This window comes from Caloenas nicobarica, chromosome 14, assembly GCF_036013445.1.
Source record: "Caloenas nicobarica isolate bCalNic1 chromosome 14, bCalNic1.hap1, whole genome shotgun sequence".
NCBI classification, from domain to species: domain Eukaryota; kingdom Metazoa; phylum Chordata; class Aves; order Columbiformes; family Columbidae; genus Caloenas; species Caloenas nicobarica.
Genome location: NC_088258.1, coordinates 3,281,608 through 3,306,844, shown reverse-complemented (window position 1 = coordinate 3,306,844; position 25,237 = coordinate 3,281,608). Strand labels below are relative to the sequence as shown.

Genomic DNA, 25,237 nt, shown 5'->3' with positions numbered 1-25,237 from the left:
TCCATGTGCCTGGACTTCACCTTCTTGCAAGTCCACTTAAGTCCTGGCTTGTGAGGAACAGTTCGTCTGAGCTGAAGTACCGCTGGAGTACAAACGCCTCTTGGGAACAAAGCAGATCATGGGGACAGACTTACACATGGAGGGAGAATTTCCACATACACCTGTATTCTGTAGGTAGGCATATTTAGAGCTACACAACAAACACCTTAATCTTTGTAGACTGAGATATTAAAATTCTTGCTGAAGGATTAGACTTGGTTTTGGGCTGGCTAATCAAGTGTACCCCTCCAAAGACTTTCAACAATGATGACGACATATTAGAAAATTAAATACTTTCTCCTCTTGTTTCTGATGTATCTAAATGTTAGGTCTGTTATACATAAAAACTTATTTTAAAAGGTGAGGAAATTAAAGTAGTTTTGTATTGGGCAATTTTTTGCTTTCCTAAGAATTCAGGCATGATCAAGCACTTTTGGGGATCCATAGCTACTGTATTTGCTTTAAAATTACCTTAAGAATCTGCTGCTTTGAGTTTCTTGTAAACACGTACAGTGTGGCAACAGCTTCCTCATGATCTTTTAACCTCTGGATCCTCCCACTGTCTCGTTAGTGTTACCTGGTTCATCTTTTTCCTTGAACCTTTGTGGTGAATGTGGTTTGCAGACTGTGAAAGGTGGGAGGTCTTTGGCTTAGAAGCTTCTGACAACAGCTCTGTTCTCAAAGTGCTTGGATATATTTAGCATGAGCACAAGAGGCCAGACTCGTTAAGTACCCTAATGGAAAACTTCTTCGAAAAGATGTTTTCCTCTCATTTACAATTAAATAAAAATCGAGCTTCTTAAGCTGCATATAACATAGCTGGAAATATGGAAGGATGGTTTGCAGTAGCCAAGGTCTCTTGTGTGCCTCTTGGGTCTTCTGCACAGTTTCACAGAATCACAGAATGTCAGGGGTTGGAAGGGACCTCGAAAGCTCATCCAGTCCAATCCCCCCGCTGGAGCAGGAACACCCAGATGAGGTTACACGAGAAGGTGTCCAGGCGGGTTGGAATGTCTGCAGAGAAGGAGACTCCACAGCCTCCCTGGGCAGCCTGGGCCAGGCTCTGGCACCCTCACCATGAAGAAGTTTCTTCTCATATTTAAGTGGAACCTCCTGTGTTCCAGTTCGTACCCATTGCCCCTTGTCCTATCATTGGTTGTCACCGAGAAGAGCCTGGCTTCATCCTCCTGACACTCCCCCTTTCCATATTGATCCCCATGAATGAGGTCACCCCTCAGTCTCCTCTTCTCCAGCTCCAGAGCCCCAGCTCCCTCAGCCTTTCCTCACACGGGAGATGCTCCACTCCCTTCAGCATCTTTGTTGCCCTGCGCTGGACTCTCTCCAGCAGTTCCCTGTCCTTCTGGAACTGAGAGGCCCAGAACTGGACACAGTATTCCAGATGCGGTCTCACCAGGGCAGAGCAGAGGGGCAGGAGAACCTCTCTGACCTACTGACCACCTCCCTTCTAATCCCCCCCAGGTCCCATTGCCCTTCCTGGCCACAAGGGCCCAGTGCTGGCTCATGGTCACCCTGCTGTCCCCAGGACCCCCAGGTCCCTTTCCCCTACACTGCTCACCAACGGGTCATTCCCCAACTTATACTGGAACCTGCTTCGAGGAGCCAATATTATATGAAGTTGAAACAGGCTTGCAGGTTTTGGGAAGAATTGATGCTGCGTGCCCAGTGTGGTCTTGCTTTAGGTGGAGCCTGAGCTGGCCCGGGACAGGGGAGCAGGACCGGGAGCTGTCGCACGAACTGCTGGGGCACATCAACGCCAGCTGGACGTGTTTTCTCCACCGCTGTTTTGATGGTAGGATGGTAAACTAATAACAAACCATTCTGACAATTTGGGAAGACTTGAAGTGTCAGCAGTCTAGTTTATTTGACCTACTGATACCTGCTGCTTTCTTTTTAACTCACTTTGTAACATGGCTATTAACAATATCAGGAGCAGGTCGCCTTTCAGAGATGGGACTAATTGACCCGTGTCACAGGTGATTACAGCCAATCCCCTTTTGTGTGTTGTGCGCTAGTTTTTACATCCTCGCTTGTGAGGCTGTTTAAACGTCTTTTAAAGAAGGTTCAGAACCATTGTCAGGGGTCTGGGTGTGGGTTACCGCTGTCTTAGTAGCAATATATTGTGCACGACCATTTTTTTCTAGTTTTTTATCGTTTAAAAGATGGATTATAATCTCCCAGAAAGAAAACACTCGAGACCTCTTCTGATGTGCAGTTTATTTACAATATCAAAGCAAAACTGAAAGGGATAGGGGTTCTGTATGGACTGAAGGAAGATGGGTTGGGGATGTAAGATGAGAGACTTGAGTGTGTGGAGAGAAAGAACAGGGTTAAAGATGGAGAGTGGAATATGCAAGAGTGAGGAGAGAAGCAGGTAGGGAACAAAGTAAAATTAGAGAGGGAGTAGGATAATAATGGGACAGGATATGAAGGAAGGAGAAGACTCTACATTTATGTCTTAAGATAAAGTTCATATATCTAGGAGAACTTACCAGAGAAAAGAAGTGACAGGTTGATTCTGCAGCCGAAATGCTCGTTGACTTCCCTAAAGCATCTGGACCTAACTTGCTTTTTAAATAAGTTGAGCCGTGTTTTAAAGCAAGCTTGTGACTTTATGGATCCAACTGATTTTGATCACTCATTTGCAGTATTCTGGTTTGTCTTAGACTGTAGCCTGGAGAGATGTGAGCAGGGCTGGGAGTATTATGAAACAAAGTAATTTGATTATTTGGGGTGGGGTGGGATGATGGCAGCTTTGTTGTAACTTAGCAAATTGTTTAAAAGCACAGACAGATGAAAAGGAGACAGCTAATCTAGTTAAGAATAGTCACTGTGGTTTTTGATACTGATTTCTTCACTCTGTCTTTCAACCTTGTTTTCATACAATTTTAGAAAAACCATCTTGAGCTACACTGAACAACTAGAGGATATGGATAAATAGCTTCCTTTAAATAAGTGATTGAACTTCTCTTTTACCACTAATTTTTTTCCTTCTTAATTTTCTTTGAAATAAAAAGTCTTAGGGTGTGAATTTTCTGCCTTTTAGCCTAAAATCATCAGGTTTTGCCCGCTTGTTATATCATCTGTTTACAATACATTTAATGCTAAAAGACTTATTTTTAGCTGGTGAAGTAAAATAGCGAGTTGCTGGAGTTGTTGTCATAGCAGCAATCTTAACAGATAGGCAGGTCCTATTTAGCATTTGCAGCCAAAGAGCGACCGTTAGGCAACAGTTTGACAGCTCTGCAGTATTTTTCTAAAGATGGAAATTTTACTGGTGATGGCGAATTTTTTTTTTTTGGTCCTACTTTAAAATATTTCTTTCTGTAGGTGTGTGGAGTTTTGATTCAACCAATCTATTTGCATCTAACAGAATTTAGGAGAACTTTGAATACACAACATGTGAGATTCGGGATTTAAGTCTTAATTTGTAGAAGCTTGAAAATAAATTACATGGTGCAGCATATTGCAGGCTTCTTCGTTGATTATTTTTTTAACAGCCGTAAGTATTCTGGAAGAAGAATGTCAGACTAGAGAACAGGATTCTGCATCATTTCTTCAGCAAAAATTTTAACTTGTGGCAGACTGGACAAGTATTACTGAAGAAATCCGGAGGTTGTTGTTTATGAAACGCACTGCCTAAGTTAGATTATAGCTTAGTATTTTAGTAATTCCAATTCTTTTTTAATATGAAGCAAAAATGTGCTTCTATATTGACAAGCAAAGGAATAGTATTTTCGAATTAGTGTGTAAAATAAGACACGTCTCTGTACGTGATCTCTGAGCTGTCATAGAAGTTCAGTTACTCTTCAACAGATGTCTGAATGCAGTTGCTCTTGTCTGAGATGAAAAGTGGGTTTACTGTGAGGAATTTCTCCTGTTGTATCTTCCCATCAGATGGTATTGGACTTGAATTGGTTTTGGTGGTGTTGTTTTGCAAAGGACTTATCCCTCAAATTCTCCTTAGTCTCTTACCAGACAGAGTAATATTTCAAAAGACTTGCTGAAGTACCTGAGTTTAATGCTAAGAGAAAGTTTGGGATATCTTTGGCTTCAGGAGTGCTTCAGATATGCCTGGGAGTCAAAAACTCTACTTAACCTTCTAATTGCCTTTTTTTTTTCTCCAGACCTGCTTATTGAAATGCATTGTTAGAGGAATGCAGACCATCCTGTCAGGCTTACATGCTTATTAATTCCCAATGAATGATGGTACCTTCATCACGTACCTCCCCGTTCTGGGTTGCTCCGGGGAACAGTCAGCACGTCGCTTTCCACATGTGGTTCAAAGCCCGTCTGAGAGTGGCAAAAGTGACTTCTGTATCTCTTTGACTGGCGCAGATTTGATGTTGCACCACTATTTTGTGGGCTGGTACACAGAAATCTGATGACTGAATCTACCAGAATCATCCCAGCAGGGCAATGCAACGCCATGTACCCACAGACATCTCAATGTTCAAGTTACATTGCAGCTTTTGAGGGGATCGAGGGGCTCAGTGCTGTGAGAAAACAGAGTTCGTGCTGTGGTCCCTTCACCCAAAACTCCTGTCTTTTCACCCATTTTACCTCCCTGCTGAGCATCTTGTGCTTTCCCTGACCTCTCATGTGCATCTGAGCCTCCTCCATCTCCCATCACTCCTCCAAACTTACTAACCTGACAAAAGATTAGAATCACAGGATCATTCTGGTTGGAAGAAGCCATCAAGATCATTGAGTCCAACCATAACCGAACTCTAGCATTAAACTGTGTCCCCAAGAACCTCATCTTTATGCCTTTTAAACCCCTTCAGGGATGATTAGTTTTAGTGTAGCTTCAGTTCCTAGACTGGCAAGCCGAACCAGCTCGGCGAAGGGGCCGTTGAGCAGCAAAGCCCATTGCTTCAAGGTAGGGAGCGTGGGTGGGGGGGCGATTCTGAAGAACCAAGCAAGAACTGATGCATCAGGACCTTGGTCCCCTGGTATCAGCATCTGTGCAGCCGCGAGGTGAAGTCTGTGCTACACCGGCCATAATGCCCAATGGTTTTGCACCACCAATGAGTTTGTGGCTCAGAGTGAGCTGGATGGAGAGAACTGCTACAGGTTAATCTGGTGGGCAGTGGCGGATTCACTTCAAACACATCAGTGTCCCAGTTTGAGCTGTGATGGCTCTGGTGGTGGTTGTGCTGGTACCTGGTTGGTGTTGGAATAGGAATGCGCAGGTGGAGTGGTGGGATTGTGTGTTCTGGCAGCGGTGCCTGCTTACCCTGGCTTGAAATGTTCATTAAACTACAGGTTGAGAGTTGTAAATGGGTTGAACTGTCGTCTGCTCTTAGGCGACACCTGTTCTCTATCAAGACTTGGAAGCGTATTGGACAAATGGAAACGTTTTCTCCGTTAATACATCTAATTGGTGTCTTTTGTCACATGAGGGCACAACTCCTGTTTCATCGATGGTCTGCAACACTGAGTTGTGGGCACTGAGTAAAAGGGAGTGTTCACAGTTACATCTACGTGCGTTTATCTGCACTTAGAGAGATGTTTCTGTCACTCACATTCTGTGTCTGTTTCTCTATTTCAGGCAAAGTCGTGCATTTGTCATATGTGTGGTGCCCACCTGAACAGACTCCACTCTTGCCTCTACTGTGTCTTCTTTGGCTGTTTTACAAAGAAACACATTCACGAGCACGCAAAGACAAAGCGACACAATTTAGGTAAGCTGCCCTCCTGATGTTCTTGCTGGTGCTTTTTCACTCGCTGTATTATCCCTGTCAGTTCCAGGCCAGTATTTTACAAGGTGTAATCTGGAAAAGCTTTTGAAGTCAGTTCATTAGGTGAAATTATTTAGGAATCTTTACCAATGCAGAAGTAAAAATTACTCTAAACACTACCTAAGGATGTGTATATGTCTAAAAACCCCTTTTGTGCCAATACAAGTTTATGGCCAGATTTAAGGTTTAAAAAAATACGGTGCTAAACTGAGACTGTAGAAAGTATTTGCCTGTTTATCTGTGGATACTGTGTAAGCACTGTACTATTTTTACTGTATTTATGGAGAACCCTTTAAAAGAGTTTTATAATTGGACATGTTGTGAGCTGCTGTTTTGTCTACATATTTGGGAAACTTAAATTCTTCAAGTCAATTTTTGTGCAAGGTGGAATTTGCTGGTGTCTCTAGTAAAATACCTTCTCTTTCCTTAAAGGAAAAATTAAACCGAACAGAGGAGGGAGGTACTTTGAGGGTGCTCTCTTGCTTTAACACTGTTGGAGTTACTGTCATGGTACTAGACAATTAAGAGCATGTCAGATAAGGTTCTTCCCAAAAGGAATAACCTTTAGCTAAAAAGGGCAAGAGTTAATTATACAAGCCAAAATACAGAATACAGTATTGTATCATCCCAAAAAGTATTCTTTGCAGTTAAATGTAATGTAGTCGGTGCACAAATACATGTAATGTGAAGATTGTACATCTGACGGCTTGATTTCTAGTTTTGGAGATTCCTTTTTTCTTTTTCTAATGTATATTTTGGTGCTAATTTCCAGCTGCATGAGAGACGAGCTGTAAAAATATTTTTGTAGTTTTGCTAGTGCTTTTGGTTGCTTTTACTGCTGCAGTTCTCATTGGGGAAATAACATCTGATAGGCAAAAATGAGTTAAGTGCTTTGAAATTTCAAAACGAATGGGAATTATTTTAAAACACTTGGTGACTTTTTGCTGAGCCAACATCAGTCTCCATGGAGACCAGCAGGAACCGCACACTTAATCACAGTTCTAAGAAATATCGTAGATTTCGGCTGTAACAGCTGTCTGAGCACTGGAAGCGATGTTTTTACAGCTAACTGCTGTACGTTTCAGGAGCCTTCAGGATCATAGTCCAGAGTGTTCTTAAAATACATCCCTTATTATCTCTGCTTCCATGAGCAATATAAATTAGACACTTACACTCTGACCTTACAGTGATACCTGTGCTCTTGCGTCTGCTTGCCTATTCAGTGTATATTAATAATACTGTACTTATTTTAATATATTCCTTAAGTTGTGGATGTCGGTGACAGGTAGGTGAGATAAGATCCAGCGATATGAGCTGCTTTTTTTAATCTCTGTGTTGCACACCCTCTGTTAGTGGATCACTGTGGCAGGTTTGGGAATCATTAATGCCACGTAAAATTTTTATACAGGTGTGAAAACCTTTTAGGCTGCAGACTTGAATTAACGGTTAAAAACATTTGTGGTATCTAGATTCCATAGGGATACTCAAACATTTTGCCTTTGTTTTATCTTTCCTGGCTTGAACTCGCAGGCTGATGCAGGATGATGCTCTAAACCATGACAGAGGCAAGTGCACAGCATGGAGACTGGCCCTGTGGCTCCTCGGTTTATTGAAGTAGCTTGCAGGATAGTGTTGGGTACTTGCCATGCTCGGATTGCGCGCAATCCAAAATCCCTTTAAACATTAACATTCTAGAACCATATGCAGCCAGTAGGCATCTCGAAGACTTCAGAGCACAGCCCCCACAGACTTATTATCTTTTGGTGCTGGTTAAGAAGAAAAAGAAGTACTTGAAGAATAGGATGGTTGTATCTCAAGCATTAGGAGAAGAAAATACCATTTCTCTTAAATATTGAATATGGGAGGGAAGGATAACGCATAACTGTGGCCATTGTTTTTAGTGTGTATTAAAAGACTGGGTATCTGATGCTGCGTTTTTGGCAAGAGAAGATAGTTTAGAGTTCCACTTGCTAGCCCCTGCCCTGCAAGTAAGTACCTGCGGATCTCGATGGTTCCAGCGGAAGCTGCCTTGGCTCCCCAGTAAGCAGGACTAGCCTTTTATTTTTATTTATGTATAAATAAATAAAAACTAAGTATACTTGTTTTATGACTTGCAGAGTTGATAAGGCTGTGATCACCTTGATAGAGACTGATTAGTAAGATTTTCTTACTCATATCAGTAAACTTCAATATCTTATCAGTTCAGGAATTGTGATCCGTGCTGCACTTTCAGGTGCCAGGAAGACCGGGATCAGGTAATTAGTTTGTGCTCATATCGGGTAGAAGAACAAGGGGAGAGCTGGCTGAAGTTTAGAAAAATCACTTCTTGAGGGCTTGAGACTATTATCTGAAACTAGTCTAATGATTAACACTTAATAGGAGAAATTAGGGAGTGTGAATTAGCCTAGATGTTGACTTAGAATACTGACAAAGAATTACCAGTTTAATCTCCATTGTTACAGAAGCTGAACAAAATGTAGGTGACTCGCACAGAATATGAATGTGGGTTGATTTCAGGTTGGTAACATGCCAAGATTGAGTCACAGAAATTCACAGTGGAATTAATTTCAATATATGTAAAAATTACCTGAATTTGGAGTTGCTGAATGTTTTGTTCTATTTGAATACAACTAGTGTTCAAGGAAAATGATAGCAAAACATGATTCACAAATAGGTCACATCTGATGGAAGGCTGTCATATATTATGGTGAACTGTCCCATTTTCAACAGTGATGCTAGTTCTGTTTACCCAAGTCTTTAGAAAACTGAACATACAAGTTTGTTAACTGGATGAGACATGTGTACACGTTTACACACACTCTGGATGTGGATCACTTCCCTGCTTTTTTTACATGTTGTTCTGTTCCCATCATCTCTTGTCTCTTAACATTTTCACAAGGATATAAGTGGATATATTTGGCAAAGTAAAAACACTCAGCTTTAAACAAAACACTTTACTTGGCTCCCAGATGGAGAGTTTGAAGACCTTTTGCTGCCTAAATTTAAGCTTTCACCCCTGAGCTGTTGTCTCTTGAAACTTAATGTCACTTGCACCAGTAGATAAAGTTGTTCTCATTCCCACGTGATCTCCTGTGATGCCTCATTGTTTCTCCAGGCCGATAGCTTTATTTTAAAAATGAGATCTTTTAACCTTCTCTCTTGCATTGCAGCTCTTTAGAATTTTGTATATGAAGGGGTACGAGGAGATCTGACTTTAATAGTAGCCTGTTTTCAGCATAGGAGGTATAAAAGCAAAGAAAAATGGGGCAGGCACGATGGCTCACCAGAGTGGCTTGGTAGTGATTTCTTTAGGCCAAATTTCAAAAGTAACATTCTTTTTCACCTCAAAATGACCAGAATAAGAAAGTTAAAGTATATTTCAAGGGAAAAAAGAAAATTATAGTAATTTGCAACAATTAACCCGTGACCTTTACTAGCAGACTCTCTTCCTAGAATCCTGAAACCGAGCATCCGTGTTCTGGCTTTCACGAGAAATTCCTGCCCTTCTTTTGTGCTGCCATCAGGCCTGTACGGCCGCCTTGTCACTGGTGCTTGAGATAATTTGCCCAAAACCCACTGCAGTCCTTTTAATGCCATTAAAAGTGTTGGCGTATGCACAACTGTATTGTTCCAGGAGTGTGCTGGAGAGAGGACGTTTTTCTCACGAGTCCTTAATCAGGCACTAGACGGCTACAGCTTTCACTCCACCAGTGTTTCCGTTAAACTTTTCTGATTCGTTACACCAGAAATTCGTTCTACGCTGAGCAAGCGGCTTGTGTAAGGTGGGCTCGTGTTGGTTTTGATCTTGGAATTTATACTTCATCACTCATGTGGGTCAATCCAGAAAGCTGAGAAAAGAAATCTGAGCACAACGTATGCCGGCCCATTCTGATGGTAGATTGAAATTATTATATTAGAGTTCACAGGGGGTCCTATTTATTTAATATTCTGCCAGGCCCATTCTATTATTGGGAGTAACAGAGGCTGCTTGTGGGATCTTTTAAAAAAAATATATGGAGAACAATATTTGATTTTGTGTTTTGAGACCAGTACTTTGGATTTTCAACCATTCTTGGTTGATAACTGCGCATAACTGGTAGTGCAATAGATAATGGAGTAAATATGATATAACTCTAATAGTCTGTAGCTTAATTGTGATTATTTTTCCTTTTTTTTCTTCTTTCCTCCCCTGTCCACCAAATTGCATAGTGTTTTGTTACCGATCTCCACCACAGCTAAGATTCTTATCCCCCTTTTGTGATATTCTGCTAAAGGAGTTCTAGTAAGTCCTCTGGGCACCAGAGTGAAAATTCTGGTATTTGGACATCACACAAGGTAATGCACGCAGTCCTCATCCTCTTCTGCAAACTGGCTATGGTTCAAATAGACCAAACAAAAACAAAATAACGAAGCACATAAGCAGGATGACAGTAAATAGACATTATGGAAACTTTAATTGTTCTCTTTAATACATAATAGAAGCAAGAAACAATTTGGCATAAACACTGAAAAAGTGATTTTGCAATAGGAGGAGGAAAAAAGGGTGCAGAGGAATAAAGGAGAGGGGTGGCAGGTTGGGAGACGGTAGAGGCTGTGAAGGATGGATGAGATGTGGTTAGAAAGAAACCTTACCAAGCTTACCAGCCTTACAAAAGTGCTTCACACCAGCACTGGCCCATGAACGGGAGCACAAAGGCTTCGCCTTTTTTTTTGCCTGATGGGACCAACGGAATTCCTGCTGCGTGGCTTGTGCTCTGCCCTACGGCTTCAGAGTAACTCGGTGCTGCTGCTTGCGAGGCACCCAGCGTGGCAATGGTTTCCTTTGCTTAAAACAGGTTTCTACTCTAGTGGGATTATTTTAGTCATTCTATTTATCTGGAAATAAAGGTAATTTGGAAATAAAATAAATAGAGGATTCACTCTTGAGGAAGAATGGTGATACGTTTCTTAGCTGTTTACTAGATGCAGGTTGTATTTTAGAAGCTGACTAAGAATTTGTTAGTACCCTCTGAATTTTTTTTTTTTTTACTTTCCTTTGGTTGTGGCTTTTTTCCGTATCTACGTACAGCAATTTTTTGCGATTAGTTTGCACTTACTTCTTCCTCAGTATATGTTGAAGCAAAATGTCATTTCCTAGTTAGCTGATTTATTTCGTTTCTTGCCTTTCTCTTGTTTAGCGTGTAAGAAAAATAGTTTTAACATTGGTCATTGTTTGTATGTGCATTCTAAAAGGGCGCGTGAAAACTGTGAGACGTGTCACCTGCGGAAGAAACTGCTCCGGACAAACCCTTCCCCTGGACCAGTATGTTTGAGCCTTCGGTGCTGTCTTGTGTTTGAGCCTCCATTTGAATAGGTGCTTTCTACTGACTTAAATGGCTTTGAATAGAAATTACTGAAATCAAACATACGTATCAAATCTTACAGGACTAGTTGTGTGTGTATTGTAGTCAGTCACTGCAATGATGTCTTCTGGTTACTTATGTCTTTGAAAGGTGTATTGTGAATTACGAACAACTTGAAGGCAGCTAATACTTTGTCTTCCACAGTTTTCTTGCTGTGCCAGAGGCAATTGCATAACTCAGATTGGAACTGGAAACATTTCCCTGTGTTTTCTTTATCTTTTTTCTTTTTTTTTTTTTTTCCTCCAGATTCCAAGGTACAGATTTTACTTTTTATGGACTTCTGAGAAGAAAGGGTGCCTGACTTGGAAACCTGCTTTAAAATGTCTTCTAGTTTATGAACTCATATTTTTTTTCCTCCTCCCCATCTTCCCTTCTATTTTGCAGCCATAGACCTTTTGTATGGGGGTATATACTGCTTTATGTGTCAAGATTACATATACGACAAAGACATGGAACAAATTGCCAAAGAAGAACAACGAAAAGCTTGGAAATTACAAGGTTTGGTTTTCCTGCCTGAATTTCTTGTTTCTGTTTTTAATCGTACCTGTCCCTCCCATTTGTCAATGGCAAAAAACAGTAAGGGGAAGAAAGAGCTTTTTAGAGATAGTAGTGCAGGCCTTGGGAGAGAGATGTCTCGCTCTTACTTTCCAGGAGTTAGACTGTTAGTTTAACATGTGCACCACACCTACTGGTAGCAAAAGTATTTTATTTTTAATTGCAAAAAATATAAAAATACCTAACATTAGTCCTGCGAAGCGTGCATAGTATTAGAGTCAGATCTGTATTAGGTGTAAAATGTAACAGTCTCCTCCTTTAGGCTAATTTAGGTGATAAAGGCAATAAATCTGTTCCCCTCACATGAAATGTCACCCTTGTGTGCGATAATTTTTTTTTTAAATAGAACGTGCCAGCTTACTTACACACCTGTGCTTTCATGGTACACACACAGTATCTATGTAGAAATATTTACACACAAATAATATGTACACACATTTGTTTTATTCAGTTTGCTTTCCCTAATTTTTTCTTTTTTAGCCTTCACTCCAACAGTGGTTTCTCACTACCAGTGTACAATGACAGGTAAGAGGCGTGGGCTGGCGACGCACTTCACTAACAAGCGTCCCTTTGCTGATTATCCTGCCATTTTAGACATGAATCACAGTTAAGAATGCCAGTTTTATCGTGCAAATTGTTTTCCTCTCGCTTGGATATGTTCCAATGATTGAATAATTACAGCAGACTTGATTTCATATGCCCTTTCCTTGATAGAATTACTCCAAAACAAAGTTTTTCTCCGCCCCCCCCCCCCCTCTTTTTTTTTTTGAAAGGAAGTAGCATTCACCTTTAACGGAGTAGTTTTTGAAGCATCAGTTATAAAAGCTTGTCATCTTCCATGTCCAGTGGCCTCTAGGGGGTATGTTTTCTTAAAGTGGGAAGGTCTGTGTTTGAAAACAGGCAACTTCTTTCTAGTAATGTCTCTTACTGAATCCACGGCATCCTGTTTCAATGTGACAGCCTTAGTCAGGCCTGATAGGACTTCAAACCATTCTTAACCTCATTTCCAATTTTAAAAATAGCAGCTACCATCGTATTAGCTAGAGCTTTTCTGATGGTGTAGCAAAAGTGTAGCTGCTTTTACTTAGTTCCTTCTGCAGATCCCATTCCACTTTCTGCTTATTCCCCGCTTTGAGGGAGTCGAGTCAGAGGAGAGGAGGATGGTGAGGGTGCTGGTGGGTCCTGGAGCAAGAAATGCAGCTTCAAGTGCTGTAGCACAAAGCTCTGCTTTTCAAAGCAAGACAAAATGGAAACGTGTTTCTAAACCTTTCATTTAGGCTTCTGGAAACTCCTTCAGACCCTTCTAAACTGTGATGTTTGGGGCACCAAATCCATCAACTACAGCAACACGACACTCGTACGTGATGCTGTAGGGTAGGAAGGCTGCCCAGTTAACCTTTTGAATATGTAAATTCAAAGAGCAATTTCTTAATGATGTCCTTAGCAAATGACATATTTGTGCCTTCTGGGCTAAGATGCAGCCAGTTTGTCCTCCAGTGGACATCAGGCTGCTGCAAATATATTCTATATATGTTTATATTCTAGGGTAGTTACAGCTGCACGATTGTTCATCTTGTCATCTTGAACAACAAAGTTGTGCAGCAAAGGGAAAAATCACTGAGAGGAAATACCAGTCAGAAAACCCCTGTACTGGTTAACTGACTAATGACTGGCATATTATTAATAAATATATATATATGAATGCATATTTATATGAATATGCCTGCATCTTCTGTCTCAAGAGAACAGATCTGTAATGACCAATGAAGATACAACATGAAGGAATAGATAACAATACACTTTAAATTACTTGAGTACACAGTATAGACATTTTTCTTTAAAATCACGGCATAGGACCTTTTGTTTTATGGCTTTGTATCGTGTGTTTCCCTGCAAATTTATCGAAGGAGTGAAAAAGGGAGATACATGGGAGAAATAGAGAATTATGCTTTTGTTTGTTCGTCTTTCTCCATTGCTTCAACCCATCCTCTCCTCCCTGTAGTCACTAATGTTATCCGAAAGATTAGGAGGGAACCTTTCTTCCTCCAAACTGAATGTCAAGATTAGTGCAAACCCCAAATTCCGTGTCTTGGATTTATTTTTCTGCCACAGAGTGAGTTTATCTCCGATAGTGTTGCCGACTTAAAGACCTTAAGAAGTGAATCCAGCCTGCGAAAACTGGGATGGGCTTAAAAATTGAAGTGTTAATGTTGTGTACTTTCAAACTTGGATCCATAGTGCATGAAGGGAATTAGTATATACTTGATAGATGCTCACATAACAACATGATGCCTGGAGGAAAAAACTTTAAGAAAAACCCCAAATATCATGAGATTCATTTCATACTCTTGTAATATTAACCCTTAGTGTGATGAGTTCCTGTGTCCAGCTGTAGTTCAGGGTTATATCATATAACACTGAACAAGTTGCAACTCTGCCTCTTTTTTTTTTTTTTCCCCCCTCTTCTCTGGTATTGAATACTCTTTAATGAAGGAGGTGAGAACACACGGAGCCCTTCATTCTAATGAATATTTGGATTATTGGTAGGGGAAGAAGGGGGATTTTCTGAATTATAGCAAAGTAAACAGTTTATATGAACAATTACTTGCAAAATTGTGACTTTCATAACAGAGCGCCTTCATTGCCTCTTCCTTCATTCATCCATATGTCCCTGATAAATGTCTCTGAAAAATGACAATTTGTGTATTTGACTTAATAAAATTAATTCTCGGATGGAGATTTCACCTGCTGGCTTGAATCTCTGGCTATTTTATAGCATCATTTTTAAAATGATGAATTTTTGCCCCTATTTCCTTTAATAGTAAATGGTAACCTGTGCATGTTTTGCAACTATTTGTTTAAGGTACTTTACATTGGAATTTTTGGCATGTTTATGGTTGTTCTTAAACTTTTTATTAACCTTTTTTCCTTCTTTGAGTTGTTTTGTTGTTGTTGGATTATTTTTTTTTACTTTTAAATATTGAACCATTCCTAATAAATGGTTCTGTCTTTTTTGCCAAATTTTCAAGAGTATTAAAACCTCAATATTCTTGTTAAATTATATAGCAGGAACAGAACACTTTGAAATTTCTGTCTCTGACTCGTGCTCTTTCTAATGAAAGGCTTCTCTAAGAAAGTTTTCTATCTGTTTTGCTTTGTGCGTGTTGTGGCATTAACTGTACGTGGTTTTCTGTGTGGTTTAATTTATTTTTAATTGAACAATATTTGATTCACCCAGAATTTGGCAAAGTAATCCAGTCTGTCATGTTTGACTTCACTTGAAGGGTTGTTCTTGTGAAACGCTTTGGTCCCCATCCTGTCTAAGCATTTAAGCTATATAGTTATATATAGACATATAGGAATAGTCCCACTGACACATGTGGAACTATTGCATGCCTGAAGCTGAGCACACGTGTGAATTCTGTTATATCTCATTTAAACCAGGATTTAAACATATCCAAGTTTGATTATTATGAGATTTCATCCCGTTGTTAGATGATATTAATCGTGTTTGGCCGTGTTTAAACTCCAGTGAACCCAAATGCACGAGTTCCAGTTTACAGCTGGCCGGTGCAATAGCTGGGACTAACCCGGTGCTGAAAATTATTTTGAGCTGTTTTACAAACCAATTTATCTAAATTCCTAAGGGAGTATTACAAATATGAAAAGGGCTGCTGAAGGCATCTAATATAGAACTTGTTGCAAGCCAATGTTCTGTCATATGTGAACTGTCCATATGCGCATCCCTGAAGTTGCCGTGTGCGTTTGCTTGCTGTAGAGCGTGTTCAAAGCATTGCAGCTGGTTTAGCTCATCAATCTGTTACACAGTAATTAGTTTCCTTTTCTGTTTTCCTGGGTGTGTAGCTTGATGCTGAACCTTGGATAAAGGGACTATATGATTCTGGTATTCGCTCTTGTGCTTCTTGCATAATCTGTTGTTGAATCAAATAAACTGAGAGCTGGAGGCCTCCATGTAAATAAGGATTTTCTAGTCCTCGAGCGTCTGAAAATGAGACCCTTTATTGGGACCCTTTATTACTAGAACCTGGAGGGTCAGTAGTAACTGTGAACGGAGCGGTTTTGGGTGGGTAGCTTCTGACAAGCATAGCTATTTCTGAAAATGAAGATCAAAGAGCTCTTAAAATTTAATGTATATTATGCAGAATGTGTAAGCCTCTAGCCATATTTTCTACTCTTCTTTCCATATGTATGATTTATAATTTATTTTCTGTAGCACAGCACTGTTTCTGCTCCCTACATTCTGTGAAAAATAACTCTTAATTGACTTTAATCCTCAGTTTTAGAATAGATTGCTTGTCATCTTATTATTCTTTATTTTTATGCCAAGGTGCTTTCGTGGCTCAGTGTAATTGACCTTGCACAGTGTCATAATTTCTCTGTGCTGCATGGGATGCTGCAGCAGGACTGAGCTGCTCAGCACATGAGTCTTCACTGTTGTGTTCTTCTCGTATCAGATTTACACTGTACACGACTCTGTGCTTACTCAAGGCTTATTCTGTGTCCTGCTTACCTGACTCATTGCTACTGTGCTTTCCTTTGAACAAAAGAAATGTGTTGGAAGTACAGTGTTGTTGTTTGAAGAGGATAATGACAGGTTTTAGTGCAGCTACTTAACCAGTATTTGGAGGGTTTTGGTTCGGGGAAGAGTTATGTTTAAACCTACTAACTGTGTGTTTTGGTGATGTCAGATATGTCACTTTAAGTGAATCTCAAACGTTAGAACTTGTTAATTCTCGCTCCTACATCAGTGGTTATAAGGAGAGGTGATACTCTAATTGTATATCCTAAGACATGTAGTAACTGTTAAGTATATCGAATTATTAAATTCTCTTGTTCAACTGTTCAAGCCTGTTTCTGTCCATTAAGTTGGGTCAGTTTTGATTTCTTTAATAACTCGTCAAAGTTTGGTGATGAGATTTCTTGGTTATCCTGGATCTTTTCTTAAAATAATATGGTGTTTCTGTCATTTGACCTCCTCTGAGCACAAAGAAATGCTTTTTTGAGTAGTAGTGGGTTTATTCTTGTGCTGGAATTTCTAACTGAAAGGAGGATTATAATTCAATAACAGAAAATTTATTTGGGCTAGATATTCTTTATAAGAAGTGCTTTTTCCTATTTGTTGGAAGATTGGTTGTTATCTTTCTGAACAATATTGGGGGTGATAAAAATAAATCAGTCTCTTGTAGTTGTACGTAGATTGAATCTAACTTAATGGACAGCATGTTGGAAGTTTTTACTTGAACAGAGTTTTTAATTCTTTTTACTAAACAACTTCCTGAAACTTTCTTTTCATCTGCTTAGGCATTGGAGAGAAGTATTCAACATGGGAGCCAACCAAACGAGAGTTAGAATTGCTACGACACAACCCCAAGCGGCGAAAAATAACCACAAATTGCACCATAGGTAAGTTCTAGAAATCCTTTCCGAAGCCAGTTCTCAGCCACTCGTATGTTCAAAATTCAATGCTGTTTTATCATAAATATTTTTACCCTGAGGTAATTGTAGTGGATTTCCTTAACCACTAGGGTAACAAAATAAGTTTATTTTACACTCTGCTTTTCTTGCTGTGGAAGGATATCTGCACTCATGCTTCAGGTACTGATGATGATTCATCTGTGTAACAGCTGTTATACAAACCAGAACTTTAAATGCATATTGTCAAAAAAAGACTTTAGCAGAAATCGGTGATGTTGACTCAGTCTTCATCAGGGATCCCATGCAGGTATATGAAGGGAAATCCTGTAGTTGCTGTGTTATCTTTAATTATATCAGTCTATTGGTAAATCTGGTTTTAGCAGACAGAATAAGAACAGTGATGTCTTTCTCCTTTATGTTGTAAACTCTAAATGGGGTCTCTTCAATTTCATATTGACTCTGAAAAGATGTAATTTGCTCTCCAGTGTGTGTCCTATAGTGGTTTTGAAATGCATGTCAAATGTTCAATGTTTAGAGTTCAGTAGTCTGGAGCAAAGAGCTCTCTGACGTGGGCATATCTACTTAGGGCTGGAGAGTATTTGGGCAAGGGTGAGGAAAATGAAAAGTTTTCACTTTTTTTTTCTGCTGTCTTTAGGTTGGGGGAGTAGGGAGGTAAAGCCAGCTTCCTGACAAGCTCTAATGAAGTTTATTGGGCATTTTCTTATACTGTTAAATGTGCAATAACATTTTAATGGTGAAGATACAAAGTTGGACATTGGAAGTAGAAAACTTTTAAAAGTCTTTTCCTAATTTTTGAGCTACATACTGTTCTGTGAGAACGCACGATGCTTTCAGCACATTTGCTTTTGTCAAATACACGGAATATAATTGCAAAAACTTTCTAATGTAATGTTTCTAATACAGTAGGTCATACTTAACCCAAAATATGTGTATATATATATTTGGATAAACAGACCGAGAAGCACAGACTAAATTGTAGTAAGTTGAAAATGCATCTAGAATGGTAACGCTAAAGGACGGACCTGTGCGTTTGCAGGAGCGGAACTGGAAAGACAAGTTGGAAAAACATTTGGATTTTCAAGCCCCCAGGAGAAAATAACTAGGCAAAGTTTGCTTGTATCATGTTCACAGTGGGATTTTGTGTTTTATGAAACTCCAGTATATTTTGTAAAGACACTTACGGATTACTTAAGATAATAGAACTGTGCAGCGAGGGGAAAAAAAAATAGTTGGATACAATTCTGAAGGTGAATGTGACCTTTCTGAAGAACTGAAGCACATTTCTGTGTTTCTTTTTCCAATTGGAAGGAATGCTGTGCCTACTCTTAAAGGATTTGAAATTTTTCAGCCTGTTTTAAAAGGACATGCCTGCTTACATGAAATCCCGTACAAGGCTGCACGGGCAGGGGAGCGCTCCCGAAACAGAGAGGATGAGGGAAATGACTGATCTCTTTACTTCTGCGGCCGTGCTTTTAATAATTTCTCCTACTGAGCCCTGGAGCTGTCTATGTGCTGAGATTTAGAAAGAGAAAAAAAATCAAAGCACCCAAGAGATATAACGCAGTTTTGGGCTACAGTTAAAAAGCAAAAGACTAGCTTTCTTTCACAAAAATACATTGGGGGTTTAGCTGAAGGAAGAAAAGACCTGCCGTTGTCCTTGAGCCTTTTCTCTCCATCTAACCTGCTAAATATATATCTGCTTCAGAGTATTTTTCCCTTTACTTTCCTCACACTGACATGTCTGTTTGCAGTTTCAGATCAGTGAGGAGCCCATATGCAGACTGAAATGCTGCAATTATCTGGACATTCCCATTTCTGTCTTTTTTCCTAATACTCAATTCTTGCGCCATCAAGTTTTTGTCAATCCCATAGCAGATATTAGTGAATCCGGTTTATCTTCTGAGGTAGGTAAATGGCTCAGAGAATAGGCTTAATGTCCAGTTTTATTGGTTCTGAAAATGAAGATTACGTTGATAACCATCTATAAGCATTGCACATCTGTTGATCAGTTCTGTTTACAAAAGAGTCTGTTAAAGCATAACCAGCTGCCTTTTATGTACAAAATGCTCTCTGGGAAGCTGTTTGAAGAGGAACGCTAGGGATGTTTGCTGCTTTCTGTCTGACCTCCAGAGATGGGCGATGTCAGCTGAGAGCAGCACATTGAACCTTCCAAAATGGTTATTGTGCCAATGCCCATTTCAGCATTTCTGTAAGACAAGTGTATTAGTATTATAAGTACAGTAAGTGGGACAATACTCTGAAACCTATACTTAACTTGTATGTGAGGGGCTCGCATATAATTTTTAGCCATAATAATAAAATATATTAAAACGACATTATTCATATCTAGAACACACTTAAGTGTGTTGTCTTTTCCTGTTACACTTATTTACATGACCCTCATTTAGGTGAACATTTTACCCTAAGACAGAACCTTCTTTGTACGTAGAGGGGTTTTTTTTTATTCCAGATTTGCAGCAATCTCATGATGCTGCTCAAACAGCTGGATGAGTCTCCTACTTTTTGTGAGCTGTTTGAACTTTTATACAGCTGCAGGATCCTTCGTCTTTCGTTGGCACCGTAAATTAAATCTGAAGAACACTCAGTCATGAAATGAATACGTTCTAATAGAGGATTGAGCTGGTAGTTCATTAGAGGCAATACTGTGCAAAACTACTTGATTTTGATTTAGCGAAATGAAATTGTTTCCACTTATGTGACAGTTTGAAACCCAGTGAAGAAGGAACTTGTCCACATCCTCAAAAAAACCACCAAAACCAAAATAACAACAACAACAACAAAAGACAAAAAAGAAACCGCCTCACAAAACCAAAACAAAAACCAAAACAAACCCCACAAATTTTGCTTGGTTCTCTCTTAAAACAATACGTGTTTCCATCTCATAGTTTGTTGTTTTTTTTTCCTCCTAGTAAGAGACAGAGTAGGTAACTTCCTTGAATCGCTATTTTGCTGTTGAGCAAATTGTTCTTCAGATGGAAACTCAGGTTGGGCAGAGTCTGCTGCTGGGTACGGAAACTGCCGATTCCTGCCTTGGGGGTCTCACCGAAGGGCTGTTTGTTGGTTTTGGGTGCACTAGATCAGGCTGAAGGGATGGCTTATTGTGGGGAGTGCAGATGATGAGTGGAAAGTAGAGATTTTTTTTTTTTTAAGTTAATGTGTATTTTTCTCAGCAGTATTGCTGAATTGTGGTGTAGACTATTCCGTTCATAGAATATTTCTAATTGTAGAAATGCTCGTCTTTTTTTTTTTTTTTTAATTTCAAGCTTCCTATGAACACCAAAACTTCTACATGGAAAATCAGATAAGATTTAACAATTATTAAATTAGATTCTAAGAGTGGGAAAGGAAAATGTAATTTTTCAGCCTTTTCTTGTCTGTATCCTCAACGGGTGAGGGTAGATGACCAAGCTCCAAGTTCACAAGCAAATTTTTTATTATGGGGTTTACTGGAAGCAAAAGCGATTCAGGATCTTTTAGGAACTCTTTTCCAGAGCTCGCCTTGCTCTGCTGTCATTAATACCCGCAGCAGATCAGCTCTCCTGAGCACATGAAGTATTAGCTTGGGATCAGCTGGACTCTGATTAGCGTATGAAGTTACTTTGTGGCTAAAGATCGGTATATTAACAATAGGAAGAATTAGACTCCCAAGGCACATGGATAATTAGCAGGAGCCACCTGGGATTGCCATTTGCAGTGTCGCAAAAAGGCAGAGGGGTTAGACTTTCTAGGAGACAGAGCAAATCCTTTTGGGAAGGGAAGATGAGGAGGTCTGGGGGAGGAGAGAAAAACAATGACTGGGGGAGTAGCAGGTGGTTTTTGCAGCTGTGCAACACGGAGCAGCACGAGTGGAATAAATATTGCAGCCGAGCTCCCATGGAAAGGTGGCAAGGAAAGGACAACAGTAACCTGGAAAATACTTCTGATTGTCTAGACAAGCTACCAGGAGCATTTCCGCTTCTGCAGAAGTAGCAGCAACTTGAAGGTGTTGAAGATGAATTACTACTTGCAGCTCTTTTGTGGATGTACCAACTTTCTGGTGAATTTTCTCTAGTCAAATGCTACTTAAGGCAGCTCAAATGGAAAAGTGGAATGAAAAACATGGTTTGGTACAGCACTGAATTTTTAGCTGTAACTTAAATTTCAAAGTTATTGATTTGTAGGCAGTAATACCTTTATATTTGAAATCATGACCAAAGCGCACCTTGAATAGAAGTACCTGTGATTCTTGAATTTTTTTTTATGCTGCTGTGGGATGAAGGAAAACCACCTTTACGACTACTCAGGTGAATGTTCCTCTGTGACTGCTTTTTTTCATCTAACTTCATAATTAGAATGGTTACGTTGGAAAACTGTTTCCTGAAAAGCTGGATTAGTAAAATCAAAAATGCTACCCTTCTGTAAGGGAGATCCTGCTGTTCCTGTTTTAGCTTGTTATGAGTTCTGACCATTGGACTGAGTTGTATAATGTTTTTCCTAGGTCTAAAAATCAATAAACTTGATAGTAAAAATAAATAAAAAAATCCCTTTCCTCTCAAAGCTCCCAGGGAATTTTTAGAAAATTTAGAGGGTGTGAATCTTTTGAGAATTCTAAAACATACTGTGATTTACTTGCTGAGGTTTCAAAGTTTACCTCTTTTAGCAATATAAAATACAAAGCCTTCCTCTGCAAAAGACATTTTGAGAAGAAATTCCAGATTTGATGTGTCAGGGTATTGTTGTCTCAGGAGCATGTCACCCAGTTTGCCAAAGCTGGTGCCAGAAAGCAAATCGCATCACCGCTGTAGTGTCCCTTAGTGTGGTTTCTCTCTATGTCTATGTGGTTTATCTCCTGAGTTCTCTGATTTAATTGCTCCTGGGTAAGCTTAGGGATGCTTGGAGTGAGCAACGTCTTGTAGGAACTTTCGTTATAGAAAAGTGAGTCGTCTTACCTTCCCATTTGAAGAGTTTACTCATGAACAGCACTTCAGAATGTGGATTTGATCCCAGGCGACCCTCACTGAGGAACAAGGTGGTTTCTGCTCTTACTGTGACAATATTTGACTGAATTTCAGGCCCTCTTTCAGAAAAGACATAAGCTGATGTCTTTCAGTATATGAGTTGTCCTGTTTTAAATTTTAATTTTAAACAGAAAACAAACTTTTCAGGCTTTTTAGGATCCCACGTGAAGAAGACAAACTCTTTGAGAAGCTGGCATCCGTGATAATGTGGCCTATATTGTTCCATATCTAGCTTAATATTTTAAGTAAATATTGTATAATTACATTAATTCCTCCTTGTCTTCCAAGAATCTAAAATCAGTTATCTTGTATTTATCAATTTATTTCTCTTATAAAATTAGTCAGTTGTAAGGCAGAAATCCAAACGACCTTTTTGGCTTATGCTATTTACCGTTCCTGCTGGAGTGGACATGGATAACCTCGGAGTTTATGGCTCCTCCTTTATACACATTCCTCCTCCCCAAGAGAAAAAAAAAAAAAGCTCTTTGAAAGTAACTGATATAAAACATTTCCCTGTGTTTTGATGGATGACTGAAGAATAGTTGAAACTTGCCGGGCACGTTTTTCAGCTTATAAAGATCAACAAAAGAAGAATCCCGATTGTCTTTACAAAGAACTTTTTTTTGCCCAAGGGTTTAGTCCTCCTTTCAAATTAAAATACTGTTCAACAAGTTGAACTATAGACCAGTGAACATCTTTTTTTCCAGGAAATATCAGCCAATAGTCGGGGGATAGCTTGGAAAATAAAATTATGGATTTAAGGAATTCCTGTCTGGTTTTTACCCTTGTTAGGCCTCCCAGTATTTCTTGGTTGATCTTCTTGCAGTAGCGTATGGATTGTTGAAGAAACCACCAGATCTAACTTCTGTACATGAGGAGTATTCTTAGCAGTTCTTAGGAATAAGATACTTTGAGATTGGTTTTTGTGTTTGTGGGGTTTGTATTTTTTTCAGTATCTGTGTACAGAATAAATCCCATGTTTTTGCTTTGTTTCCAGTAAAAATTAGCAAAATGTCAAAACCACTTTTGAGGAGAGGTTACCTTGAAGCTTGAGCTCCGTGGCAGGTTGGCATTGGAAATGGCACTGAATGTTGTTCTGGAAGAGATTCTTGGGTTCAGGAGTCTGCTTGAAGGTTTTCATTTGCACGGCTTTATGTGGGAGCACTTCAGTTTAAAACAGAATAGCAAGCTGAGTAAACCTTTGGGTATATTTGCTGTCTGATGAGCAGTGGTTTTTCATACAGGTTTGAGAATTCTTAAAAAAAAATAGATTAAAAAATGGTTAATGGTTTGGCTTTCCTTCCCGGTAAAGCTTGTTTCATGTGTTTTGTTAGTGGGGAAAGAAGAGCAGGGAGAGACACCAACGTATAAGCATGTGCATAGCTGAAATAATATGAAATATTGCAGATGAAGGAATGTTGACACAAACATCAAAGTTTGTGAAGCTGGAATTCTAATCTCCAGGGATATTTACCTCAAATACAACCCTTGCAGACTGTACCAAGTCAAAACTACTTGTATATCAAATCAGCAGATTGCAGTTGGAGTTGAATTTTTCTGTTATCCTGTCTTGGAAAATTGCCATTCATATTACTCGCATAGAAAATACTTTCATTGCATGACTCTAGGTGGCTCTTGGGGGTTTGAGACAAAGGAAGATATGCTGTGTATGTTCACAACATGGAATTCCCTAGAAGGCAAGGTTCTTAATCCAGGACTTGGATCGTGTTCCAGACTTCTAACTCAAACCTGATTTTCCTCCTCTGGAGTTTTTTAAAGTGGATCCATGGTTGTTACTTATCCATACGCATCTCTTTTTTTAGTTTACAGATAGCATTTCAATTTGAAATTTTCTAAATTGTGTTCTGTACTTCTTCAAGTGAAACTTCATCATGTGGATCCAGGTAGGTAGCAGCACAAAAAAAGCCTTTTTTTTCTCCTCCTAGGTGCTGATTCAACTTTTAAGTGCAAAATGTTTGCTGACTCAATTATTTGTCTTACCTATTTCTCCCTAATGGTAGTTAATTTTTTTTGCTGTGCTTTCTTCACTAAGTCTTTCTATAACTTCAATACGCAGTCAAAACACTAGGCTTTTAACATGAAAAATGCAGTACATGTTAGTCACTTGTCATCGTCTACTTGAACAGGCTTTTATGGGATGGGAAGTTTCTTATCAGGAAAAACCCAACAGCAGTATAAAGGCAGAATTTGATTCTAGGCTTCTGAGCAAGATCCCTTTTATTTAGATAAAGTATTTTTTGTTTGTTTAAAAATAAAGACAATTTGTCAGGGTGCTTCTTTAGTGTTTAAGTGGCTTAAAAAAATGCAGCAGATGCTTACAGAAAACCAGATATGCTAAAGGTGTTCGGCTTTCTGTGGCTATCAGAACAAACACCAGACCTGACCCTTCTTCGACAGCAAACCCCGAGGTCAGCAGGTATGTCTCTTGTTTTCTTGACCACACTACGCCAAGCTACAAACTATTGCTCTATTTATCACTATCATGCAGTGATGCTCTAAAAACCAAAGCCTTTCTTGAAATGGAGGGTATATTTTTGCTGCACAGTGGTGCGGTCAGTGCAAAGATACTTCCATAAACTCTAAATCAAGAGCCAGATAAGGAAGTTTCAGAATTAGCCCATGTAGCTACACTGATTACGGTCTTAACGTGTGCCTGGCATCTTGTCGCGGGCAGAGACGCACCCTTAGCACAAGATTATTTTTCTCGCTGTTAAAAAAAACCCCAACCCAAAGAAACAAACTTTGATTTACCGCTGTATTTTAGCCTGGTTAACTATGTGTCACTACGGAGTGTGGCATTGTCAACAAGGCCAGTCATCCTCATCTCAGCTTTGTTCTTTTGTGGATCACTTTTTGGATTATATTTACTATGACCTTCCATTCTGCTCTTTCGTATCTGCCTCTAGAGTTGGGCTTTATGTGGACAGAAGGTAGATACAGTATATACTGAAACTAGGAATATGCATAAACAGCATGTGGCATG

The 25,237-nt window shown here is 39.5% G+C and overlaps 1 protein-coding gene across 2 annotated transcripts in view; it reads left to right on the top strand.

Moving 5' to 3' along the window:
- USP22 (ubiquitin specific peptidase 22) overlaps positions 1-25,237 on the top strand; it is a 91,095-nt gene that overhangs the window by 28,786 nt on the left and 37,072 nt on the right. The window contains exons 2-5 of one of the 2 annotated variants that reach the window (XM_065644739.1): positions 5,612-5,744; positions 11,594-11,701; positions 12,239-12,283; positions 17,081-17,182. In XM_065644739.1, coding sequence (XP_065500811.1) covers positions 5,612-5,744; positions 11,594-11,701; positions 12,239-12,283; positions 17,081-17,182 — 388 coding nt within the window. Of the gene's footprint in view, positions 1-5,611; positions 5,745-11,587; positions 11,702-12,238; positions 12,284-17,080; positions 17,183-25,237 lie in introns of both variants that reach the window. The other variant, XM_065644738.1, reaches the window with a different exon arrangement.